General features: G+C 31.9%; 1 protein-coding gene across 1 annotated transcript; it reads left to right on the top strand.

Annotated features, from left to right (window-relative positions):
• Window positions 1–7,727: 7,727 nt before the first annotated feature.
• Window positions 7,728–21,165, top strand: LOC129974449 (uncharacterized). Its single transcript, XM_056087556.1, has 2 exons — window positions 7,728–8,642; window positions 20,980–21,165. The coding sequence occupies exons 1-2, from the start codon at window positions 7,728–7,730 to the stop codon at window positions 21,163–21,165; spliced, it is 1,101 nt and encodes a 366-aa protein (XP_055943531.1).
• Window positions 21,166–22,653: the final 1,488 nt, after the last annotated feature.

Here is a 22,653-nt window from a genome sequence, read left to right as displayed (position 1 = left end):
TTTAATTTATTTTTAACGCTTTCAAAGTCATACTATTCATTAACTAAACGTAAGATATTGATTAATGATATTCCTATTAATTATAGCAAATGTATGTTTATATGTCAAAAGCAATTATTGTAGCGCCGTTACAGGAATTAGTTATGTTATGGTTATGGAAGAAAAATTAATTTTAAAAGTGCCTGTAAAAATTAATTGATTACTGTACAAAAAATAATTTAAAAATTATGATTTATAACTATTAAATTATATCGAATTACTTGCATTTTCAATTTTTTTTAATTTAAACTTTCTTTTTAATAAGAATGTATTAAACCATATTTTTTTTTATTTTGAATTCGAGAAAATATTATCCAATTGGTGCAACTAATTGTGGTTTAGATGTTCTGTAAAGAGCTCCCAAGGTAGCTGTTAAGATCCAACCATTAAGAATAAAAAGCAGTGTTGTAAATCTATGTTGCGTTATTTAATTTCCTCCGGCCTCTAGTAAATTTCGAAAGCTGTAAATGTAAATATATTACTCCTTAAAACTGACACCGTTTCCTAGTTGTTTTTCTTTTCTTGGAAACGAATTACAGTTCGTAAATTCTAACCACCTTTCTTTGTTTCCCATTTCATTCGTTATTTAAAGTGCTGAATTGTTTGCTGTTTAGGAAAAAAAATTGTCTCTTTTTGGATCAAAATGCCACGATTGTTTTCCAAAATTTAAACAAACGGATTTGTAGGATCAGAAAAATTTTTAAGGAATATTTTAGAATATATTTTTTTATTGTATTATATATCTACTTTGTTGTTTTAAAAAAAGAATACATTATTTTATTTTTTAAGACGAATTCACTAATAAGATGAAATTCTCAATGAAATAATGTCTATTTATATTTCTAAATAAAAAGCTATTTAATTAAATAAATGGTTACTGATATCAAGTCTTCGCTGAAATGCATTTGTAAAGAATAGTAGCTAATTTAATATTAATCTATAAGGTTTTGTTTATTTGCAAAAAAATGTATGTTTCAAAATTATTTAACATGTTTTTTAAAGGGTTCTTTTTTTCCCCTCTTTACAGTCACAATTAAATTGATTAAAATGCTTCATTCTGACAATATCAATATTTTTTAAAAGAAATTATGCATTTAGTTAAGAACATAACAATTAAATAATGCAATTTATAGCTACACAAATATTCTTTCTTATTTATTGTAAAAAAAATCTAAATTAAAAAAAAATATTCTAAAAACGATATTTTGTTCACGCCGTTTTCTTATAATAAAAATTCGTTTTGTATGTATGTATTTTTTATAATTCATTCATTTATTTTTTATAAAAAATATTTTATTTCTAAAGTGATAATTTTACAAGTGACGATAATTTTTCTTTTAATTTTAGAACCTATTGTACATTAAAGAGTTTTGATAACTTATACTTCATTTATTATATTCTGTTGAAGTCTTATTTCTGTTAACGTCTCTATAAATTCTATTCTGTCTCTTCCTTTGCATTTCGTATTAATGTTTGCAGTTATTTATAATGCTTATGTTAATTCTAATGTTATTAATGAATTATTATTAATAATAACTAATAACATTGACGGACATGCATTGATTTGTTGCATTATTATTGTGCAGTTCTCCTTTTTGCTATTCTTTCCATTTATTGTAAATACTCGTTCTGTTTGCAGGCTGTGTGGATTTTTATATATTTTATGATTTTGTTGTAAAGTACTATTTTACATGGATGATTCTTATTTTATTACTTTTTTTATTTACAAATTTTGCGATTTCCATTATTGCTGTTTAATTATAGTAAAAAATTTATGCACATAGAAGTGAATATTTATGGCTAATTTAAGATCTTCATAATTAAGATTGCTTAATTTTAATATATATTTTATGAAGCTGCATACCTTACACCGAATTGTTGCATTTCGAGTATAGATTATGTGGGCTTTCTTCAAAATCTCTGGTACCAAAATTTCAAAGCCAGAAGTATAGGTCATATTACTTATTACATATTTATCGTTCAAAAATAGTGGGCAATATGTCTCGCCTCATTGTCTTGGTAGGGCCCGGATAGGGGATGAGAAGGGGTCACGTGCAAGTCTATTACAATGTCTTATATTCCTAGTTATTAAATAAACTTCTGAGAAATGCAAAGTCAATTTATTATTAAATTTTAGAGAAATATGATAAATTTATCAAATATAATTGGTCAATAATTTATAATTCACTTCATTATTAAAATATTTATAAAATTATATAATTTTATACTTATAAAATATGTATTCTAATTAAAATATTATTCGTTCCAAGATATTTTTGAAAGTTATTTTCATTTTTAACTCTCGCAATATAAACATTATCATTGCATTTAAAATATTCACACGGTACTGTACAAATTATAGGTCAACATTGATTTTTTTAATTTCTTAATTGTTTTGATTTTTTCATTATTTAATTGAATGACAATTTGCATTTCGGGAATATGTTATATTACTAATTAAATTAAAAATTCACTGAATACTTTAACTGCTTGTTAATTAACGTAAACGTTTCTGATGAATTATAGCGTTTTAAAATGATTTAATGTCAGCTAATATATTTGTAAAGCAGTAATTCTATGCTCGTATGACGAACAGGCATGATGATTAAGAGGTTAATGTAGTAATCTATTGCGTAATTAAAGAAGTAAATATGATGATAGTGATAATTTATAACATTAATTATCTGTCTAATTTATCATTAATAATGCGTATAACTTATATCGCATGCTAAATTTAGAAATTTCTTAATTGGGGTCAAGGAGTTGGCTCTTATGGAATGTTTTGAATTATAAATTAGTTTAATATAAAGTTGCAAAATTAATGATTATCTATTTATTTGGGAAGTCAAAGTTTTACTTTTCTCGTAGGTAAAATTGATATTAAAATTATTTTTGGTTCGCTATTAAAATGAAATCAATATTGTTAATATTTTGGAATTCTGTCTAAGCCAAATATCCCATTGTGTCAATTTCCCGTAATAGGCAAAGCGTGCATTATGCTCAAAGTCAATGAGATCAAAATTTATGAATGATAAACAAAAAGCAAAACTGAAGAAAAAAATTTTTAGTATTAAAACGTAAAAATGAATGGCAAAATATGTTCCTTTCGTCTTCAGTTTAACGGTTTTTTGTATATTCTTCTTATCTCTTGTAAAACAGTCCAATCTCATTAATTATAACCTCAACCTCCAATCAATATCTCCCCTCAGGGGCTCACCTACTATAGGTGAGTAGGGGTGTCCCAATCCCGAGGTTCCCAGGGATCTTTACTCCCTTTCAGTTCGCTCTCCTCTCCGCCTTCTGCTGTCTGCTATGTTTTTCCTTCCCTCGACGGCAAGCGAGGGAGTTCTCCATGAGAAGCTGTCGCCGCTCTGTTTGCTTCTTGCTTCTCATGGACAGCCAATGTCCCACGTGTTGGCCGTGCGTGGCGACCCATTTGAAAGACGGGTGGTGCACTGTGGTCCCCTGTGCATCAATCGGCTGGTAGGTAGTCATCTTAGTGGCTAGTCTGCTAGGGATCAAGCGAAGGAGTTACTCCTTGGGCTTGGCGTTAAGGGTGGTCACTGTCCCCGGGGGTAACTCCGAGCGTATAGGTACCGATTAGCACTAGGGTGGATGCCGAGGCTGGGCATGACCAGAGCCGGTAATTGCCTTCCCTTGTTGGGCTCCGTGGTGGGCGGTGCGGTCGGACCCGAATCTTTTCTAATATCGTATGGGCTCCTCCAAACGTGGTCCCTTCAGTGGGCGTAAAGTACATAAACCTTTTACTAATGTTGATCATTTTGACAAATTTTTTGTAATTAAACGAAAATCAGAAAAACAAGATACTTTTAACTCCGTTTCACCTTTTTTAGTTCAGAAAGCCGTCTCTGCTACGTCGGTGAGGTGCAGTCGATTAAAAAAATGCGTTCTGGTGACTTATTAATTGAAGTCGATTCCAAAAAACAATCGCAGCAAATCATGAAACTGAAAGCTCTAGCTTCTATACCCATTTCTGTTAGTCCACACACATCCTTAAACTTCTCCAAAGGTGTAATAACTTGCGGAGAATTATTCAATGTCTCTCTGGAAGAAATAACTTCAGAATTGAAACCTCAAGGAGTGACTCATGTTCGCCAGATTGCCATTCGGCGGGATGGTCAACTCCTTCCAACAAAGCATTATGTGCTAACCTTCCATAGCCCCAAGCTACCTGAATTTATATATGCCGGTTATATTAAGTTACCTGTGCGTCATTATATACCAAATCCATTGAGGTGTTTCCAATGCCAGCGCTTTGGCCACTCGAAGATTAATTGCCGCGGGACACTCACTTGTGCCCGCTGTGCTGATAAAGGGCATGATAGCCAGCAGTGTTCCGCAACAGAAAAGTGCGTAAACTGTGGTGGCGATCATCCCTCTTATTCTCGAAATTGCCCCCGCTGGAAACTGGAAAAAGAAGTCACTGTTATCAAAATAAAAGAAAATATAACATACCCAGAAGCTAGACGTAGAGTTCAAATTCAGACACCTACGCCAGGCATTAGCTATGCCTCCGTTGTCCAAAAACCATTTTGTTCAAATTGTTCCTGTGAAAACTGCATAAAACAAACTCCAAAACCAAAGCTTCCTATAAAAACATCAGAATCTGACTCTGATAATTCAGTTAAAAGTATTTCAGAATCTCCTAAACCGGATCTGTCAGCATCTAAAAAAACTCGTAAGAAAAAACCTCAGTCCTCACTGACATTGAAACTTGCAAAACGTGGCATATCACATAAAGATCTTTCTGTCAGGTTACAAAAATCTACTTCTCGGAGTTCCGTCGCTTTGGGATTAGCAAGAGATGGTGTAGCCCATAAGGATTTAACGTCTATCTTTGGAGGCACACCAACTATCCCTGATTTTAAGCTCCATCCGTCTGAGGATGAAGATGCACTTTCTATGAGTTGCGAAGATCAGGCAACTCCTACAGCTGCTCACTCACACTCCCCTTCTAAATCTCTCTCTTAATGGGTACCTTCGTTTCTTGGAATTGTCGCGGCATTCGTTCCAAACTTCATGACGTGAAATCAATTATTAAAAAATTTCATCCTATCTGTTTCGGTCTTCAAGAAACCTTCTTGACACCCAACATTCCCATCAAGTTACGCGGATATAGCTGTGTTCGAAAAGATACAGTCACTGGATCTCATGGTTCCGGGGGTGTCTGTATTTTCACATCAAATTTTTATCCGAGCACACCTCTTATTTTACATACATCTCTTCAGGCTGTGGCTGTGCAGGTCCATATACGATCTTTGGTCACAGTCTGCTGTATTTATCTTCCGCCTCACGGTGTCATCCGTCAGCAAGACCTGGACAATCTAGTAGACCAACTTCCGTCACCCTTCATTTTATTTGGCGATTTCAATGGACATAGTACTTTGTGGGGCTCGGATAGTACAAACTCTCGAGGGCAGCAGATTGAACAGTTTATAGCTAATAACTGTCTCTGTCTGCTCAATAATGACGAGGTAACGTACTTCCATACGCCCACACGTAGCTTCCACTGTCTTGACCTAGCCATATGCACTCCTGAACTGCTACCGTTGATGAATTTGAGAATTGAAGATGATCTGCACAATAGCGATCACTTTCCCCTAATAATCTCCCACGTTGATGGTCGAGGTGCGGCTATTTGTCCTCCGCGGTTTCTGTTCCAGCGGGCAGACTGGACTACATTCTCCCAAATAGCAGTTATCAATGAGGCTATGGTCAGCGATGCAGATATTTCGAAATCAGTACAAAATGTCATTGATACAATAATTAACGCCGCGAACACCACCATTCCAAAAACATCCCCACGTCTAAGAAAATTCCGTAGGCCGTGGTGGAATAAAGCTTGTCGCGACAGTCATAAGAACCAAAAGAAACTCTGGAATCATTTTAGAAGGTACCCTACAACTGAGAATTTGATCGCTTTTAAAAGAGCCAAAGCGCTAGCTCGCCGCATACGGCGTCGTAGTCAGAGAGAATCATGGATTAAATTTGTTTCATCCATCACATCCTCTACTTCGAGTAAACATTTATGGAAAAAGGTTAAGGCTGCTAATGGGATCTATAATGAAACTTCTATTCCTGTTTTAAAAACCGGTAATATGAAGTATTCAAACCCATTAGACGTTGTTAACATTCTCGGCCAAGCGTTTGCACAAGTTTCCGCAGCAGATTCTTATAGCCCTGAATTTCTGGCAATTAGGAATCGCGCGGAACGGTTGCCTTTGCGCTTCAATGCCCGAAGTACTCTTCCATATAATTGTGACTTCAGGATGATTGAATTGGTAATGGCCTTGTCTCAAGTCCATGATACCAGTCCCGGGCCAGATGGGATCACATATAATATGCTCCGCCATTTGAATGCAACTTCCCTTTCGAATCTGTTATTACTATTTAACAGAATATGGATTGAACAGAAGTACCCTTCACAATGGTGCGAAGCTATTGTGATCCCAATATTAAAACCTGGCAAGGAAGCCTCAATTCCTCTTAACTACAGACCGATTGCTCTTACAAATTGCCTCTTTAAGACCTTCGAGCGCATGGTCAATGCTCGTCTAATTTTCGAACTAGAGAAACAGGGATGCCTCTCCCCGTTGCAGAGTGGTTTCCGTAGAGGTCGGTCTACCTTTGACAACCTCGTATTGCTGGAAACCCAAATACGCAATGCCTTTGTGAGGAGGAACCACCTAGTTTCCATATTTTTCGACATTGAGAAGGCATACGACCGTACATGGCGCTACGGCATACTTTCAACACTTTTTAATCTAGGTTTTAGGGGTAACTTACCCATATTTTTACAAAACTTTTTAACAAGACGTACTTTTCGTGTTCGAATTGGCAACTTTTACTCTAATCATTTTATTCAAGCTGAGGGAGTTCCGCAAGGAAGTGTCCTCAGCGTTACACTTTTTATAGTTCATCTGAGCCAAATTTTAAATCATTTGCCTCCATCTATTAATGGAACTCTTTATGTTGACGATCTGCAGATCTCATGTCAAGGTAGCAACATGAATCTCATAGAACGACAATTGCAAAACGCAGTAAATAAGGTGGTAGCTTGGTGCAACGACAATGGGCACGCAATCTCACCTGAGAAAAGTAGATGCGTTCACTTCTGCCGGAAGAGAATAATTCACCCGGATCCGAATATTTATATTCGAAATATACCTATCCCAGTGGTGAGTGAAATACGGTTTTTAGGAGTAATATTCGATCGGAAGCTCACCTTCCTTCCGCATATATTGCATTTGCGAAGGAAGTGTGAGAAAATGTTAAATATTTTGAAAGTACTTTCCAGAACATCCTGGGGTGCCGATCGGACCTCTCTACTCCGTATTTATGATGCAATCATCCTTTCGCGCATTGACTATGGTTGTATGGTATATGGTTCGGCGCGATCATCTGTTTTACGTCGGCTGGATACTGTACACCATTCTGCTTTAAGGATCTGCTCCGGTGCGTTCCGTACTTCTCCTATTGAAAGCCTTTATGTTATCTGTCACCAGTTGCCCCTTTATTTAAGACGCCAGAAAATTTCGGTTTCATATTATTTCAAAATAAAATCTATTTTTAAACACCCCTTAAGTCAAATGACATTCCCGAGTGGTCTTCGTAGATTGTATAATGCCCGTCCGTCTCACATTCTACCATTCTGTGAGAGAGCCAAAATGCTCATAAGTGATTCGGATCTCAATACTGTTAATGTTAAAACTGTTGACTCTTTTATTTTCCCACCTTGGGATACCCCTAAATTCTCTTTTGTGAATCCTTTTAAAGGCTTCGACAAATCCTCAACTGCACCTGCTGTCTTCCAACAGCTTTTTTTCTATCATCGCCATCGGTATTCCTCTTTTAATCCAATTTTCACAGATGGCTCGAAATCGGATGATCATGTCGGTTATGGCATAGTATTTCCATCTGATACAGTGAGCCATCGGGTTCATAATTGTTGCTCAGTATTTACTGCTGAGTTGCTTGCTATATTTTGCGCTCTACAGAAGATCTCATCTTTGCCACAGCGCAAATTTATAATTTATACTGATAGCATGAGTGCGTTGGAAACACTTTCTCACTACCATAATCGCATGCACCCAACAGCAATACGAATTTTATCCCTTTTGCGCCTCTTGCAAAACGAGGATTTCCAAATAATTTTTTGTTGGGTTCCGAGTCATGTCGGCATTCATGGAAATGAAATGGCTGATTCTGCTGCAAAATCTGCATTGTCGTATTTGAACCAAGGACTTCCCTATAATGATATTAGGAGGTCTTTCAATAATCACATCTATTCAACTTGGCAAAATAAATGGGATCTGCAGATCCATAACAAACTGCATGAAGTGAAGAATAACATTGGCCCGTGGCCTGTCCTCTCTATTCGTAGAGCTGATGTCAGGTTGACTCGCCTCCGTGTAGGCCATACACGTTTCACGCACAGGTACCTTATTTTTGGCGAAAGGGCACCAAATTGTCCGGAGTGCCATGTTGATTTTAGTGTAAAACACATCTTGATCGAATGTCCTACTTTTAATTCACATCGTCTCCAATATTTTCATACGTCATTAGTAAGTTTGAAGGACCTGGTGAGTGAGAAATACCACCCAAATATTTTTAACTTTCTGAGAGCCATTGGCTTTTTAAATCACATTTAATGTTTCCGCAAATTTCTTTTGAATTATCTTTTTAAAAATTTTAACGACTTTCCATCATTCGTTTCTTTTTTACTTCCTTTTCAAAATGTTATTTGGTTGTTTACTTTTAACATATATAAATGTTATGCAATTATGTTTTATGAAATTTTTATCCTCGTTTAGTGCTGTAAGTAATTTTAATGATTAATAAAGCCTATTTTACCTTTTGCTTGGCGCAGTATGGCCAGATATGGCTCTTGCGCCATAAAACTCCAACCAACCAACCAATCCAATCAATATCTAAAATAAGCCGGTTCAATAATTTCTGTAAGTTCAGAACATCGAAATAATTTCCCAAACTAATTTCCCAGTATTTCGAAATACAATTGCGGTTTTTTTTTTAAAATTCAGATATTCTTTATTTTAGTTGAGTTTTGTAGTTCTTTAATTTCTTGAATAACACTGAATTTATAGTTTCACTGAAACAATCTTGTTTTCACTACTGTCTATCAGTTTTCACCATCTTTTTTCGGAAATATACTGTTCTGCTGATTAAATAAAAGTACACAACATACGTAATCAGATTATATACTATTTAAAATGAAATTATACTTTTTATATAGATTTAATTTTAGCTTAGAAATGTGACGACCGATCATTCAATAGATTTATGACATCATAATTCCATAGAAGGATTTCGACGATTGAGGACTAACTTCATTTATCGAGTTTAGTTCTGTGGAAGATAAATTTAATATGAAAATCGTTTCATCAAGATATTTAAAATCTCCATACCATGCTCGAAATTATGGTTTAAAGCCCAAAATTCCATATCTATTTCTAATATGATGCAATTTTACCTAAACTTACATGTAAATTACCTAAAAAGTAACAGCTGCTTTAGAAAATTGCTAAGAACATTTCATTCCATGTTGTTGTATTGGATACATACAAAGAATTTTATTTAAAGCCACATAATTAATAGTTCTCTTAGCAGCCATATATTAAAGTTCAGTTTAGGAAATTTTAAAGATGTTTTTTGAAATTGTTAACGGTATATCGCTGAGATGAAGTATTTTTTTTTTCAGTTATTCCAATAATTGAAATAAACGATTCTCATAATAGTTCAAACACTACAAAGTGCATTTTCAATTCAGTCAAAGGCAATAAATCATACAGTTTTTTTATGGTATTCATTGATTTTGACTGATTTTCGATAGTTGAAGTTTTTAAAAGGAAATATGCGATAACTCGTGATTCTTTTTAAAAATCATGGGACCGTACCAATTGTCACTGAATGAAGATATAAATGGACAGAATGCAAGTCATCAGTTTTGCTTGTATGAAATGTGTTTTTCTGTTTCGGTTTCGAATGTCTAAAGATATTTATTCCTTATGTGTAATGCACTATTCTGTTTTCATTTATATTTTAGTGAAAACTAACAATATCGTAACTGGAGGATTTTATGCTCAATTTCTTGTTAATGTTTCATCAGCGAACATTTGCTAACTTCTCTTACACAGCGAAACAAGTTTCAATTCAAAAAAATTCGTTATATTGGCAATACATGTACTAATTCTATTTAAGTATGCTTTTCAAATCTTTTTATTTTTTTTCCTTCTGTATTTATTTTGTAATAATAAATATGATTTTCCAATCATAATAAATGTGAATGTGAGTGTGCCTGCGAGCACGTGCGTTTTTACTGAACAGAAGAGACCATTAGATCTAGAAATACCACATTTTTGAAGGAGAGGCATTGGAAGGTGGAAATGTACATTTCGGAGAAATTTGTCAAAATTTAAACTAAATAAAAAATAAGGAAAATTTCTGAGTTTTCCCCAAATCCACTGCCAAAAAATAATATGGAAAAAAATAATTTTATATCATCTTAACACTCAAAAGAATGATCTCTTTAATGATATTAAATTAAAAGGCACAAAAATTGTTCTTGAATTTTAGTAATTATTTAAAAATATTTTTAAATTTTCATTTTCAACACTAGATAGCATTTTTTGCATTTAAGTTCAAACAGTTTTTATTATTTTATATCAAATATTTAATCGCATGATTGTCTTCCAAAGTTGAAATAAAAGGAAGCAGAATTCAGTTTAATCTCTCTCTCTCTCTCTCTCTCTCTCTATATATATATATATATATATATATTATATAATTTACTTGACGAATCAGAAAATAAAGTTAAGAGTACCATGAAAATTAGAAAAAAAAATATTGTTTAAACTCATTTGCAGCGCCAACCACCTGCGTTCAGACTATGGGCAGCGAAAACAAAAGCCCCTCATTTCTAACAAGGATTTCTTGCTAGTTGGACAAAGGGGTAGATGTTCCTTTACTTAGGAGGTGACAAAATCCTACATATGTGATTATTGTTCGTATTTACCTCCTATCAAGCTTGGTGGGCGTGATTTAATAGTACCATTTTATAATACATTTAATAATTAAGTTTGTATTAATAAAACCATCATTTTATATACCTTTATAGATTTTGCAATAAATTGTTGATTGCAAATTGAATGCAGCCCCTACACTTATTCAGCTAGAGAAAAATATGACCCGTAGATGGAGGTTCAAAAACACAAGTATAAGGCTATTTAAAGTGACAAATAATAAATTAACTTTAATGTAATTTAAATGCATGTTAAGTGTATCTTAAATATTTTAAGATGCTAAAAATTTCAACCGAATGCCTAAAAAGTAGTACACGAAAGAGCTATGAAAGCAACACGAATGCTACCATTAAAGAGATACTGAACAATCTAGGAGCATAAGTGGAACGTCAGATAATACTCACGAATTGAAGGGCAATTTTAGGAAAAGTCATCAATTTTTCTTTAAAAAAAATTTCATTCCATGAAAAAAAATTAATTTCGCAAATATAGAATCATTTAATATTATTCAAATTACTTATTCCTACGATTAATTATAATAATAAATAATATAAAATTTTATGTGGATATAGAATAGAAAAATAATGTTAATATAATGTTAAATAATAAAAATTGATAAAAATAATGTTAATAATGTTAAAATTTGTTACAACAGTTGCATTTCGATGTTATGGTAATGCGGTGGAAAATAATCCTTTACACAGCAAAAGCAGTTTCTTCCTTTTTTTTAATTATTATTTTTTTACTGCCTAGCAATATCAAAAATAATATTGACTTCTTTCTTAGCAAAAAAACATTCCTCCACTTCACCAGAAAAAAAAAATGTGATGATTCATCAACATTAAGGGCCCTTGCAAATCATGTTCCAAGAAATAGAAGTATAAAAGAAGTTATAAAGAATCCAAGTTTCAATTACCATAAAATTATTTCCCCACAGCTCTTTCTCTTTGTTTGATATACTAAAAGAAAGACGCGATTTGGGAAGCAAAATTCTTTTATATTTCAAGCAATTTTTTTTTCCTTTTTCATTTTGTCTCGTGCTGATGACATACAGAATTGTGATCTTGAATTTAGTCATCCACATGAAGCTCAATTCGATGTTTCGAATAATGCTGAAATAAACAAAGGATGAACTGATGGTATAAATGATGTAGATGTAATTTAAATTTTGGAAGAACTGTTATTTTTCGCAGAAGACGGCAGAAAAAAAATCATCTTCATTAATCTTTTTTTTTTTAATTCATTGTATGGAGAACATTATGAAATTTTTGCTCTTTGAGCAACTGTAATTTGACTGATCATTTCTCCTAACAATAATAAGTCTTTGTGTCTGAGTGAGTTAGATTCTTCAGAATCCACGAATCTTGAGCTACCATATTTGGTACAGATATATTTCGGAATAAGGTTTTTTTGAAATTGTAATTAATTAAAAATTACGTGAAATTTTGGCATTTTTCCATGATAACTCAAGAAAATATAACTGAATAATTCACACAATTTTAAAATTCAGAATTTAATATTAATTAATAATTATCAGTGTTTTTTAAAGCAATTTTGTGTAATCTTTACCTTTTCATTTTTACCTTCAATTCAAACCATTTTCATCATTACATCATATATGTGACATTGTTATTTTTCTCCATTGTTGAAATTTAATAGCTGTGTATTTATGTGAAAAAAAGTGAAATTACAATACCAGAAATTTGGAAAAGGACAGTCATATTTCTTATAGCTTTATGATGTCATGGGGTCGATCTCCATTAGGAAGGTTTATGCACACAAGGAATAGAACATGTGTAATGTTAGAATAACATGATTTTAATACTCACAACAGTTTCATGCTTAAAAAGAGTTCGGAACCATGGATAAGGTATTATATCTAAGAGGAGAAATTTCTTTGAAGTTAAATAAAAACCGATGTCATATCAGATATTCCCAAAATCTGATAGTATCGATATAGAATAAAATTCCGGAGGTATATATGCACAAGCTTTAAATGAAACTTGTGTAGAACGCGATGGCAACTATGAGTCATACATATTTTTATTTCGCTTATTTTAGTTATTCCTTACATTTTAAGGCTTCTTCAGAATAAAAGTGAGTACAAAGATTTTCACTGATTACTGAAAACCTATGCAAAGACATATTTTTATGTCTGTAAATTAAAAGAACCGTGATACTGAATTTCTAATAATACAATATTTGTACAAATTATTATATCATATTTGTGTCTTTCCTTTGTAGCTAGAAGAATATCAAAGCCCCGCCCCCTCTCTCTTTCGGTATATATCTATATGTGGATTTTCTAAATCCAGGAAAAGCTACTCATTTACCTAATCAAAGACCTGGAGAATTAATTCGTCTGAGAAATGAACATGATTTAAATAATCTTTGTTTCATTCATTCTGTGAAAGGGCAATTCTTGACCAGTGAACAACGTCTTCATTTGCGGCACTCATTCTGGGCCTACTTTGTTTAGACTTACTTGGTTATCTTTGGTTTTGGAATTTTTTGCTCATCTCATCATTATTGCGCCTAAAGATAAGAACCTCGTGAAATGTTCTGTTGGTACTCTTAATTGGGCTACCATATTTGGCAAATTATAGAAAAAGAAGAAATCAAGGTTTGCTAAATAGCATTAATTAAATCTATTTTAGGATATTTGCATTTGTTAATTATTTCAAACACCAAAACATTTATTATACAGAGGGGTTATAATTAAAGTTCTTCCACTTTGAAATGGTCATAAAAAGAAAACTACTGGACCAAATGTTATCAAATTTGGTTCGGTTTAAAGGAGGTCATGGAAATTTCTTTTCCGTCAAAAATAGTTCAAAACCTCACCACCAGGGTGAAATGGCGTTGCATGCAATATTGTTAAGCAAAGTAGGACATGAAGACATAGGTTTACAATGTGTTTAATCGCTTCTCAAACGTGTTACAAAGCATGTTCAATGTGGCGTCCACCATTTTCTGAAAGCAAGTTAAATCGCATTATTCCATTCTCAAATGTAGCTCTTAATCTCTCTCAGGAGAAATGTTACGCACATGTTAGTGTATCGCATCTTTTAGTGTCGCCAAATTGTTTAGATTTTACCCATAAACAATACTTTTGAGATAACCCACATTGAATATTCTTTGTAACACGTTTCAGAAACGATGAAACACATTTTAAACCTGTGTCTTAATGCCCTATTTTGCTTAACAATATTGATACAGATAGGCTTTACCCCTGGTGGTGTTTTTTTTTCGAATAGAAATTTCCATGGTCTTCCTTAAATTATTACTAAGTTTGATAACATTTGGTTCAGTAGTTTTCTTTTTATGACCATTTCAAAGTGGAACTTTAATTATAATCACCCTGTATTTTATCGGCAATGCAATCATTTAAAATTGAAACTTCAATCTAAATAAAGAAATAAGAAATGATTAAACTTTTACTAACATGAAGAATTACTTGCTCAATCGAAGCATACTTATTAAATATCAAATAATAATAAACGCAATCCTGCCGCGCGAACGTTTATTTTTGTCTCATTTGGAATACATTTTATGATTATCAGAATATCTTAAAAGAATTCAAGCAAAAAACAAGTAGAGCACTACAATACAAAAGTAACAGAAAAAGTATATTCTTATTCATACGAATTATCTTACGGAAATGGATTTCAGTATTAAGAAATATATAAATTGTTATAAAATGTCATCATTGATCGCTTTTAAAGTTAAATTAATTTTTAATGACCCAAGAACTAAAATTTTCAATAAAACAAGTTTTATATAGTTACCGATTTGAAATGACAAAATAAATTAGATCTTCCTATCATGTTAAACGAGAATGGAAGAAAACACGGGATAAAATATTTGCAATATCAATGTGAAAACGATTTAAATTTTATGTAAAAAGTTAAAACCATTTTTGCAAACTACCCCTAAAAATTTTCAAAATTTATTAATTATAAAAAACAAATTGTATTGCAATTAAAAAGGAATTATAGAAAATCTTATTTCGCTTGAATTTTAATGAACTGATATTTCAAGGAAATAGTTGTACGTTATATATTCCCGCTTTTTCAAAGAAAATTTCTGCTGAATTTTGCGGGCGTCCTTATTGTTGGTAAAAAATTATTAATATCATGCATTTGCTAAAAAATATTTACTAACGAGTCTTCAAAATAGTGAAGGAAAAATAATTGTAACATTCTATATTAACACATATGTAACTGGATTTAAAAATACGTCACAAGATTGCCATGAAAATATTAATAGCGAACTACATATATACAAAGTGTCTCTTTTATTCCTTTTCTGTATATATAAATCAACAATATATTTGGAATCGCATCCCTTTGGTAGTGAGTTCAAACCCCGCTGACCGAAGACTCTCCGTGTATAAGGTGACTGGGGAACATATAAACCTATCGCTGCCACAAAATACTCCAAGTCGAGACAATAGCACTGGGACTATTGGTTGCTTTGGAATATTTTTTGCTTCCTCTCACACATTTTTTATAAAGTTTGGAGTATTTCTTGGCATACATTTCTATTTTATTTACTTTTCTTCCATTTTTTTTGTTTTATTCTTTTCTTTTCAAAGCTAAAAAAGCTAGAAAATAAATGAATTTTTTTGTTAAAATCAATTTTGTGCATATAATTGCAGGATCTTTGATTCCTTTTCTAGAAACGAATTTCAGAAATAACGGAAAGGAGGAAAATAGACTGAAATCGTCAATTTTAATACAAAAGTAGTTAAATTTAATATAATTAACATCGAGATAATAATTTAGTTAATTTAATACACTTAACCGAAAATGATTAATTTACTTAATTTAAGATAATTAACAGGGACATAATTAATTTAAGATAGTTAATAATTAATATTTTTCGTTCGAAATTTTTATTTTTATTTAAAATTCAGAAGCCACTTCCTTTTGATTACATTAGACCATTATCTATCAGTTGTAAGATATATAACTCTCATATCTATTAGTCAAGTCAATATACCTATATTCATAAGAAAGTGAAATCATTAGATCATTTAAACTTAATTATCTATTCCATTCCGTTTTTTAGAAATAACTATAACCCATCACATCCATTCTTTTTAGACGTTTATTCAATATTCTAAATGCTCGAAAGTATCGACCGACATGTCCGAATGTCAATCCTCACTCGTAACCGTAATGGGGCGATATAAAGAATTGTTAACATTTTCTTCCAGAAAGGAGCAAAGGTGAAATTAAATGTCTCTACTCTTTTCTGGTATCTCAGAGATAAATATATAGTAAGAAAAAAAAAAAAAAAAAACCACTCAACCAACCCCAATGTCCTCCCCATTCTTCAATCCCACGAACTTGAAAGGAAACCGAATTTGTCGAACAATGCAAGAAGTTCTCAAGAAGAAAATTGGAAACAAAATAATGAAAAAAAAATCTATGAAATGGGAAGAGAACGAAGATTCTTTAACTGAGTTAAATGTTCTTTTACAGTTCTAAAGTGTTTTGAAGAGATGTTGATTTTTCTCTGTACCATTTCATAAAAAAAAAAAAAAAAAAAAAAAAAAACTATTTTTCATTATTTTTGAGGCTTTACAGTGTTTATTAGTTTCCAATTATGACAGCTTCAAAAATAAGTTAATTGTTTTATCTTGTCATTCATATTAAGCTTAAATAATGGCGTAGTTAAAAGGTTTTACTAGCGCAGAATGAGCCAAACCTATGGTGTATACCATTAACCGAGTTGAAATTTAATATTTAACTACCACAATAAATCTTATTAAAATTGTTATTATAAATGTATTTTCTGACTTGGCTACTTGTATGAAACATGGCTTTCATATACATAAGTATATGAAAATCATATTGTATCTAAATTACTTATTTGTCTTCACCATCAAGATTCTATGGTGTGTTCCCTAAAAGGTTGGTAAATATTAATTATCTGGTTACTGCACAAATATTTTCATTCACATTCAATAAAATATTTGTATTTTCTATAAGGGAATACCAATATTTTCGTTGCTGTTTCAAGGTCCCTTAGATGATAGTTTCCTTTCAAGAATTTGTAAAATATTTCCCAAACATGATTAACCAAAAATAATTAGAAATATTGTGTGGTAATAAAATAATTTCTAAAGTACTTATTTACAATTTCAGAAAAGTTGTTGGAAAGAAACAATATTTATATTATATATATGCATTTTCTATTTTATTTTTATATAACATAAATAAAATTTTTGGGTTTTTTTTTTTGAACCTCTACGACAAGTGTATTGTAAAATAATCTATAGGTTAATGAACTTATATACTTGCTATACAGTTAGTTCATTGAGGTATTGTAAAGTTATTTCTTATTTCCTATAATAATATGACTACGAATCTATATAATTTGAAGAATTGTATAACAGAAGCTAAATTTTATTCAACAAAAAGTCTGATCAAATTCCAAGAAAACATGAGCAATTTACTACACTTATACTCTCATGAAAGACAAAAAATTTTTTTCAACTATTTGCCGACACTCGTAGTTTTCTATTACAGTTTCAGTTCTATTCCTTTACTATTCAGTTTTATCTTCCGACCGTTTTCTATTAAAATTAAAATGTAGTAATGATAAAATTCTATTCAGTTGATAATACGTGAAGTCATATTTCAGTATTTTTGTAAAATAAATAAGCAAAGAATAAAATAAGGGTCGAAGTATTTAGATCTTGCCTGCTCAGTATTTTTCGAAAAATATATAATTGTCACTTGTCTAAACGTAAATGAAATAAACATAGATTTACACTTTTTTGGTTTGAAAACACGTTTTAGTAAAAGTTAATATTACTACAGTTTAAAAATATTTTTAAATGAAATGTAAAGTCGTATTCAGTATTCTAGTAAATAGACATATATAATGCGTTGTGCAATGAATAAAATAATGCTTATAAATAAGTAAAATCACTTAAAAACATCTGTTGTATCAAACTAAATAAAAATTATATAGACCAATAAATATTAAGTTATCAGAAATGAAATTTTAAATGTAGTAATTAGATTTTTACAGTAGTTTTATTTATAGAAATTTATCTAGAGTATTTTAAGATTTCTTGCATAAGCGTTTTCAATATATTAAACTCAGAAATAAGTCCTTACAATTACAATTATTTAGTTCAAAATCATAAAGAAAAATGTACATAGTTATCTAAAAGAACTACAATGCAGAAGCAAAACGTTTTGCTTTTATTTTCTATCAAACCAATGTCACACTTTTTCATTTTATAAAACACGTTTTAATGCAAAACCCTCTCTAATAGTTCTTATTTCACTTAAAAGTAAGGATCAATATTTCTTTTTTCAAATATCATTTTTACCATTATGTGACATCAATATCCAGTATCAAACATTTTGACTTTATATGTCGCTTTTTAAGACAAAAAGTGTCTTGAATGTTCGTTTTCTGTCAGTTTTTTTATTGTTTTGTTATTATGAATTACGTTGTGTTTTTACTTTTACAACAGACTATAGAAGTTTATGACACTAATATTTAATGTGAAATCTTTTGACTTTATCCGATATTCTATAAGAGAGAAGGTGACCAAATTGTTCTTGTTCTATTCGAAAGTAAGAATCCGCATTTACAAACGGTAATCCTTAAACCTAATTTTTACACTCAAGGTGAAAAAAAATCGTCAAATTTTTACTTGTTGATAAATTTTGTTATTATTTTTCCTTCAAAATATCCAGAATCCAACAAAGCTGACATTTACTGTCCAATTTTTTTATTGCGTCTTTATGATACATATATTGAAAAAATTATTTTTAAAAAGTTCAAATAGGATTTTCTTCTCTGCTCTCTAACAGAGATTTGAAGGAGGCACATTGGTCCAATAATCGAACAAATACTCAAAAAGGAATTGTTGAATTGCTCATAAAAAATACTGTTAGGAATTTATAATATTGCTTCTATGTCCAGTTAGTCTAATGGAAAGGAAGATAGTTTTACTGATAGCTTAGATAGATGTCGAGTTAATGACTGAAAACCTTGCTGACGCATTAGGCGAATTCGTCCGCAAAAGTGAAAATACTTAAAATTGATGGAATTCAAGCGGCACATCTATTAGAAGGGATGATTCCATAGCCTTTTATAACAATCGGTTTTTTTCATTACTGGAATTATAAAAAAAAAAGAATGCACTTATTATAGAAAGACGAGTAGAGAGAGAATTTAAAGCGATTATTTGAGAGAGCCTTCTCTTTGGAGTGTTAATTCCCAGCGAGTTTCTGAGCACTTTATGTTCTTGTTTTTATTTGCAGTTATCAGCTACTTATGTGTAACTATTTATACTACTAATACAAGTACTTTTTCTATACGCTTCGGTTGTAATTTGCTATCGCTCTTTAAATATTTGGTAGAATTAAGCACTTTTATCCCTGATTGATCTTGTTGGACTTTGGATTTTGTATGGGACAAATATTCAGCCCCATACACAATCGCCAATAAATGTACGGTTCATAAATCATTCATATACAATATGTGCGGTCCAAAAAAATCTTCGACACACAAAAATTGAAGAACACCACCCTGGCGTCCTTAGAGGAATCTATGACACGAGCTATAAAAATTAGTGAACTAATAAGAAGGAGACGAGTAGAGAGAGCATTAAGTTGAGATAAAGTGAGTAGTTGAGCGAACTTTCTCTTTGGAGTGTTCTTTTCCAGCGAATATCTGACCACTTTATGCTATTGTTTTTATTTTGTAGTGATCAACTGCTTGTGTGTTACTGTTTATGCTACTGTTGCAGGTGTTGTATTTCTATACGCTTCTGCTGTAATTTGTGACTGTTTGTTAATGTTTTTGTAGAATTTATGTCTGAGCTAGTTAGTCTTCGGAATTTGAATGGAGCAAATATTCAGTCCCATACACATTCGCCAATAAATGCACGGTCTATAAACCTCTTCGGCGTACAAAAACTGAAGTTCACCACCCAGGCGTTCTTAGAGGAATCTATGACACGTCATTAATTGGTTTTGGCACTTTTCTGTATGCAGAAATGATATACGGTAGCTAACTCGAATATCGTCACTTTCTCAGACATATACAGACATTTCTCAGACATATCGAAAGTTCACTCATCGGTTCCTCTTTCATTCGAAAAATCTTCATAATTTATAGAAATCATATTTAATAATAAAATTTAAAATTACCATCTGAAACTGAGTCTTATAACTTACTATACCATTTTATTGAATTTGACAAGTATATTTTCGCTTAGAAAGTATTCATTCTATGTTTCTAGCAATCTTATTTGCAAAAGAAACTCCATTGTATAAAAAGTAAAAATAAAGAATCAAATTAAGTAAAAAAAACTCTGTAAGCACTCATTCAAAAGGAACCCCATGGTATAAAAATTAAAAATGGAGACCCAAAATAATTAGAAAAAAATGAATAGATCACGTGAATGAATTAACATGAATTTGAGTATACATCTTTGCAAGAATTTGCATAAAAAATGATTTCCCTTTATTGTTTGATATAAAAAAATAACATAATGCAAATGACTTTGAAACTTTGAAGTAAACAATTATGAAGCAAATGTTATATAAAATTATTGCTTATGTAAATGCAATCACCTATTCCATCAATCTTATTACCATTATCTGACCGTTGAAATGATTAGTTCCTTTTATATTTATCCCTCCAAAATGCATCCATCACTTTGAACGCCTTCTTCACTAAGGATATTTTACTCAACCGTATTTTTCTTAAGAAGTTGTAAACCGAAAAAACGTTTGTTGCAAAAGCATTTCACAGCCCCATTAAGATATGATTATCTTTTCCCTTTTCATTCTTTTTCCATTTCATTCGACTTGAATATACCAGAGTATTGTGACCCCAGTCAGTCCTTATGGGCTTCACGTGCACATCTAAAAAAGCTCTACGTGTGGAGGTGAGGTTTCCAGGTGCTGGAAAAACTTCAGATGAGGATACAACCAGTCCTGTCACTTTGTCGGCGTTTTGCCGTAAAACAGAACGATCACCGCAAAATGGGATGGAAAACAAATTTGAAGGTTCGATACCCTAGAGGGAAAAAATACTAAAATAGGAAAAGTAGTTATATAGTTTTGCTTCTGCCTAAAAGTGAACAAACTGTACTAGGTAATGAAATCCCGAGTTTTCCTCTTCTTTAATAAGGCTCTTTTATACTTTCAGAGATATGAAGGGAATGATTGCAACAATCACTTATTCCTTCTCAGATGTGTTGACTGAAAACTTGTCATCCACAAATTAAGAAATGCTTCTTTTCTTAGCACAGTTTTGAAGTAAATTATTATCAGTCAATGGAATTCTGATAAATTGTTTAATATCCCATTTATGAACAACTTTCATTTGTTTGTTTGTTTCTTATGGCACTTGCCACTGACAAGCCCGCTGTTACGAAGACAGCAATTTAAGCCTGAGGGGGAACGTCTCTTATTTTTTATAGCAGCGCCAACTAGGGCCAAGAGTACGACTTTGCCACTCACGCATCACTCATTCGCTTGCACAACCCCTTTTTACAGGAGGGCACATTCACGCATCTCACAGATAGAACAACAGAAGAACAACCATGCCCAAACCGGGACTCGAACCTGGGACGCCCAGATCACGGGGAAGACGCGCTACCCCTATGCCAGGACGCCGGCACAACTTTCATAACTAGGATATTCGATAATCATAACGTAATGGGGATAAATTATTTAATATCCCATTTGTAAAAGAAACCATAAATTGCAAATTCTTGAAGTATGCACTTTACATTAGTCCATTGAATTGAAGATTTTAGAAATACTATATACTCTTCTTAAACTAAAAATTCTTATGCCATTGTATTTCCGAGCATAGAATTTCATTACCTATATCTCAACTGTATAGAAATTTTAAAAAAAGCATATGCAGGACTGATCTTTACCATGCGCATTTGCTTATTAAGGTTTAAAGTTCTCAGAATTACCTCAAACTGCCTTCAAGTTCTATAACGTTCGATAAGATTGGATTTGGGAACCCAATGTACTTCTTCAAATATCGTACAGCAAAAAGAGCGCGATGAAGGCGTATACCATCGCTCAAGAACACGAAGTCCTCCAAAATAGAATCATTATAAAATTATGAATAGGATTTTTAAAAAATTTGAAATTTCGGTCAAATAGCAGATCCTCCATCAAAAATACACAGATCAATAAAAGCCATCCAGAATTATTCTTGCCCAAACTTTTTTGTCCTTACTATTGCCATCATATTCTAAATCAAGACTAGTCATTTGTTGAGACTAAAATAGCCCCAAAATTAACACGAATTCATTTGTAAAAGGATTAACATCCTCAGTTATTTTGCCCAAGTGACAAGTTGTCTGACCCAGCATAATCATTCACTTCTCTACAGAAGAGTGAAGTAATACGTACATATATTCTTCGTACATTTGTATGTCCATGTTGAAACAATATTTATATTACTAAAAATTAAACTTTTCTATTACTTTAAAACGTAGAAAAGAACAGAATTGTTCCTACCTCTTCACACTGCAAAAAGCAAA

Source organism: Argiope bruennichi, chromosome 1, assembly GCF_947563725.1.
Source record: "Argiope bruennichi chromosome 1, qqArgBrue1.1, whole genome shotgun sequence".
In the NCBI taxonomy this organism is placed as follows: Eukaryota; Metazoa; Arthropoda; class Arachnida; order Araneae; family Araneidae; genus Argiope; species Argiope bruennichi.
This window is presented reverse-complemented; position numbering and strand designations above follow the sequence as displayed.

Bases quoted from the DNA above. Each gene is read 5' to 3' on its own strand.
- LOC129974449 (XM_056087556.1), top strand. From the start codon at position 7,728: ATGCTCATAAGTGATTCGGATCTCAATACTGTTAATGTTAAAACTGTT. The intron at 8,643-20,979 runs GTGAGTGAGAAA...TTGTGACCCCAG, and splicing joins TAGTAAGTTTGAAGGACCTG to TCAGTCCTTATGGGCTTCAC.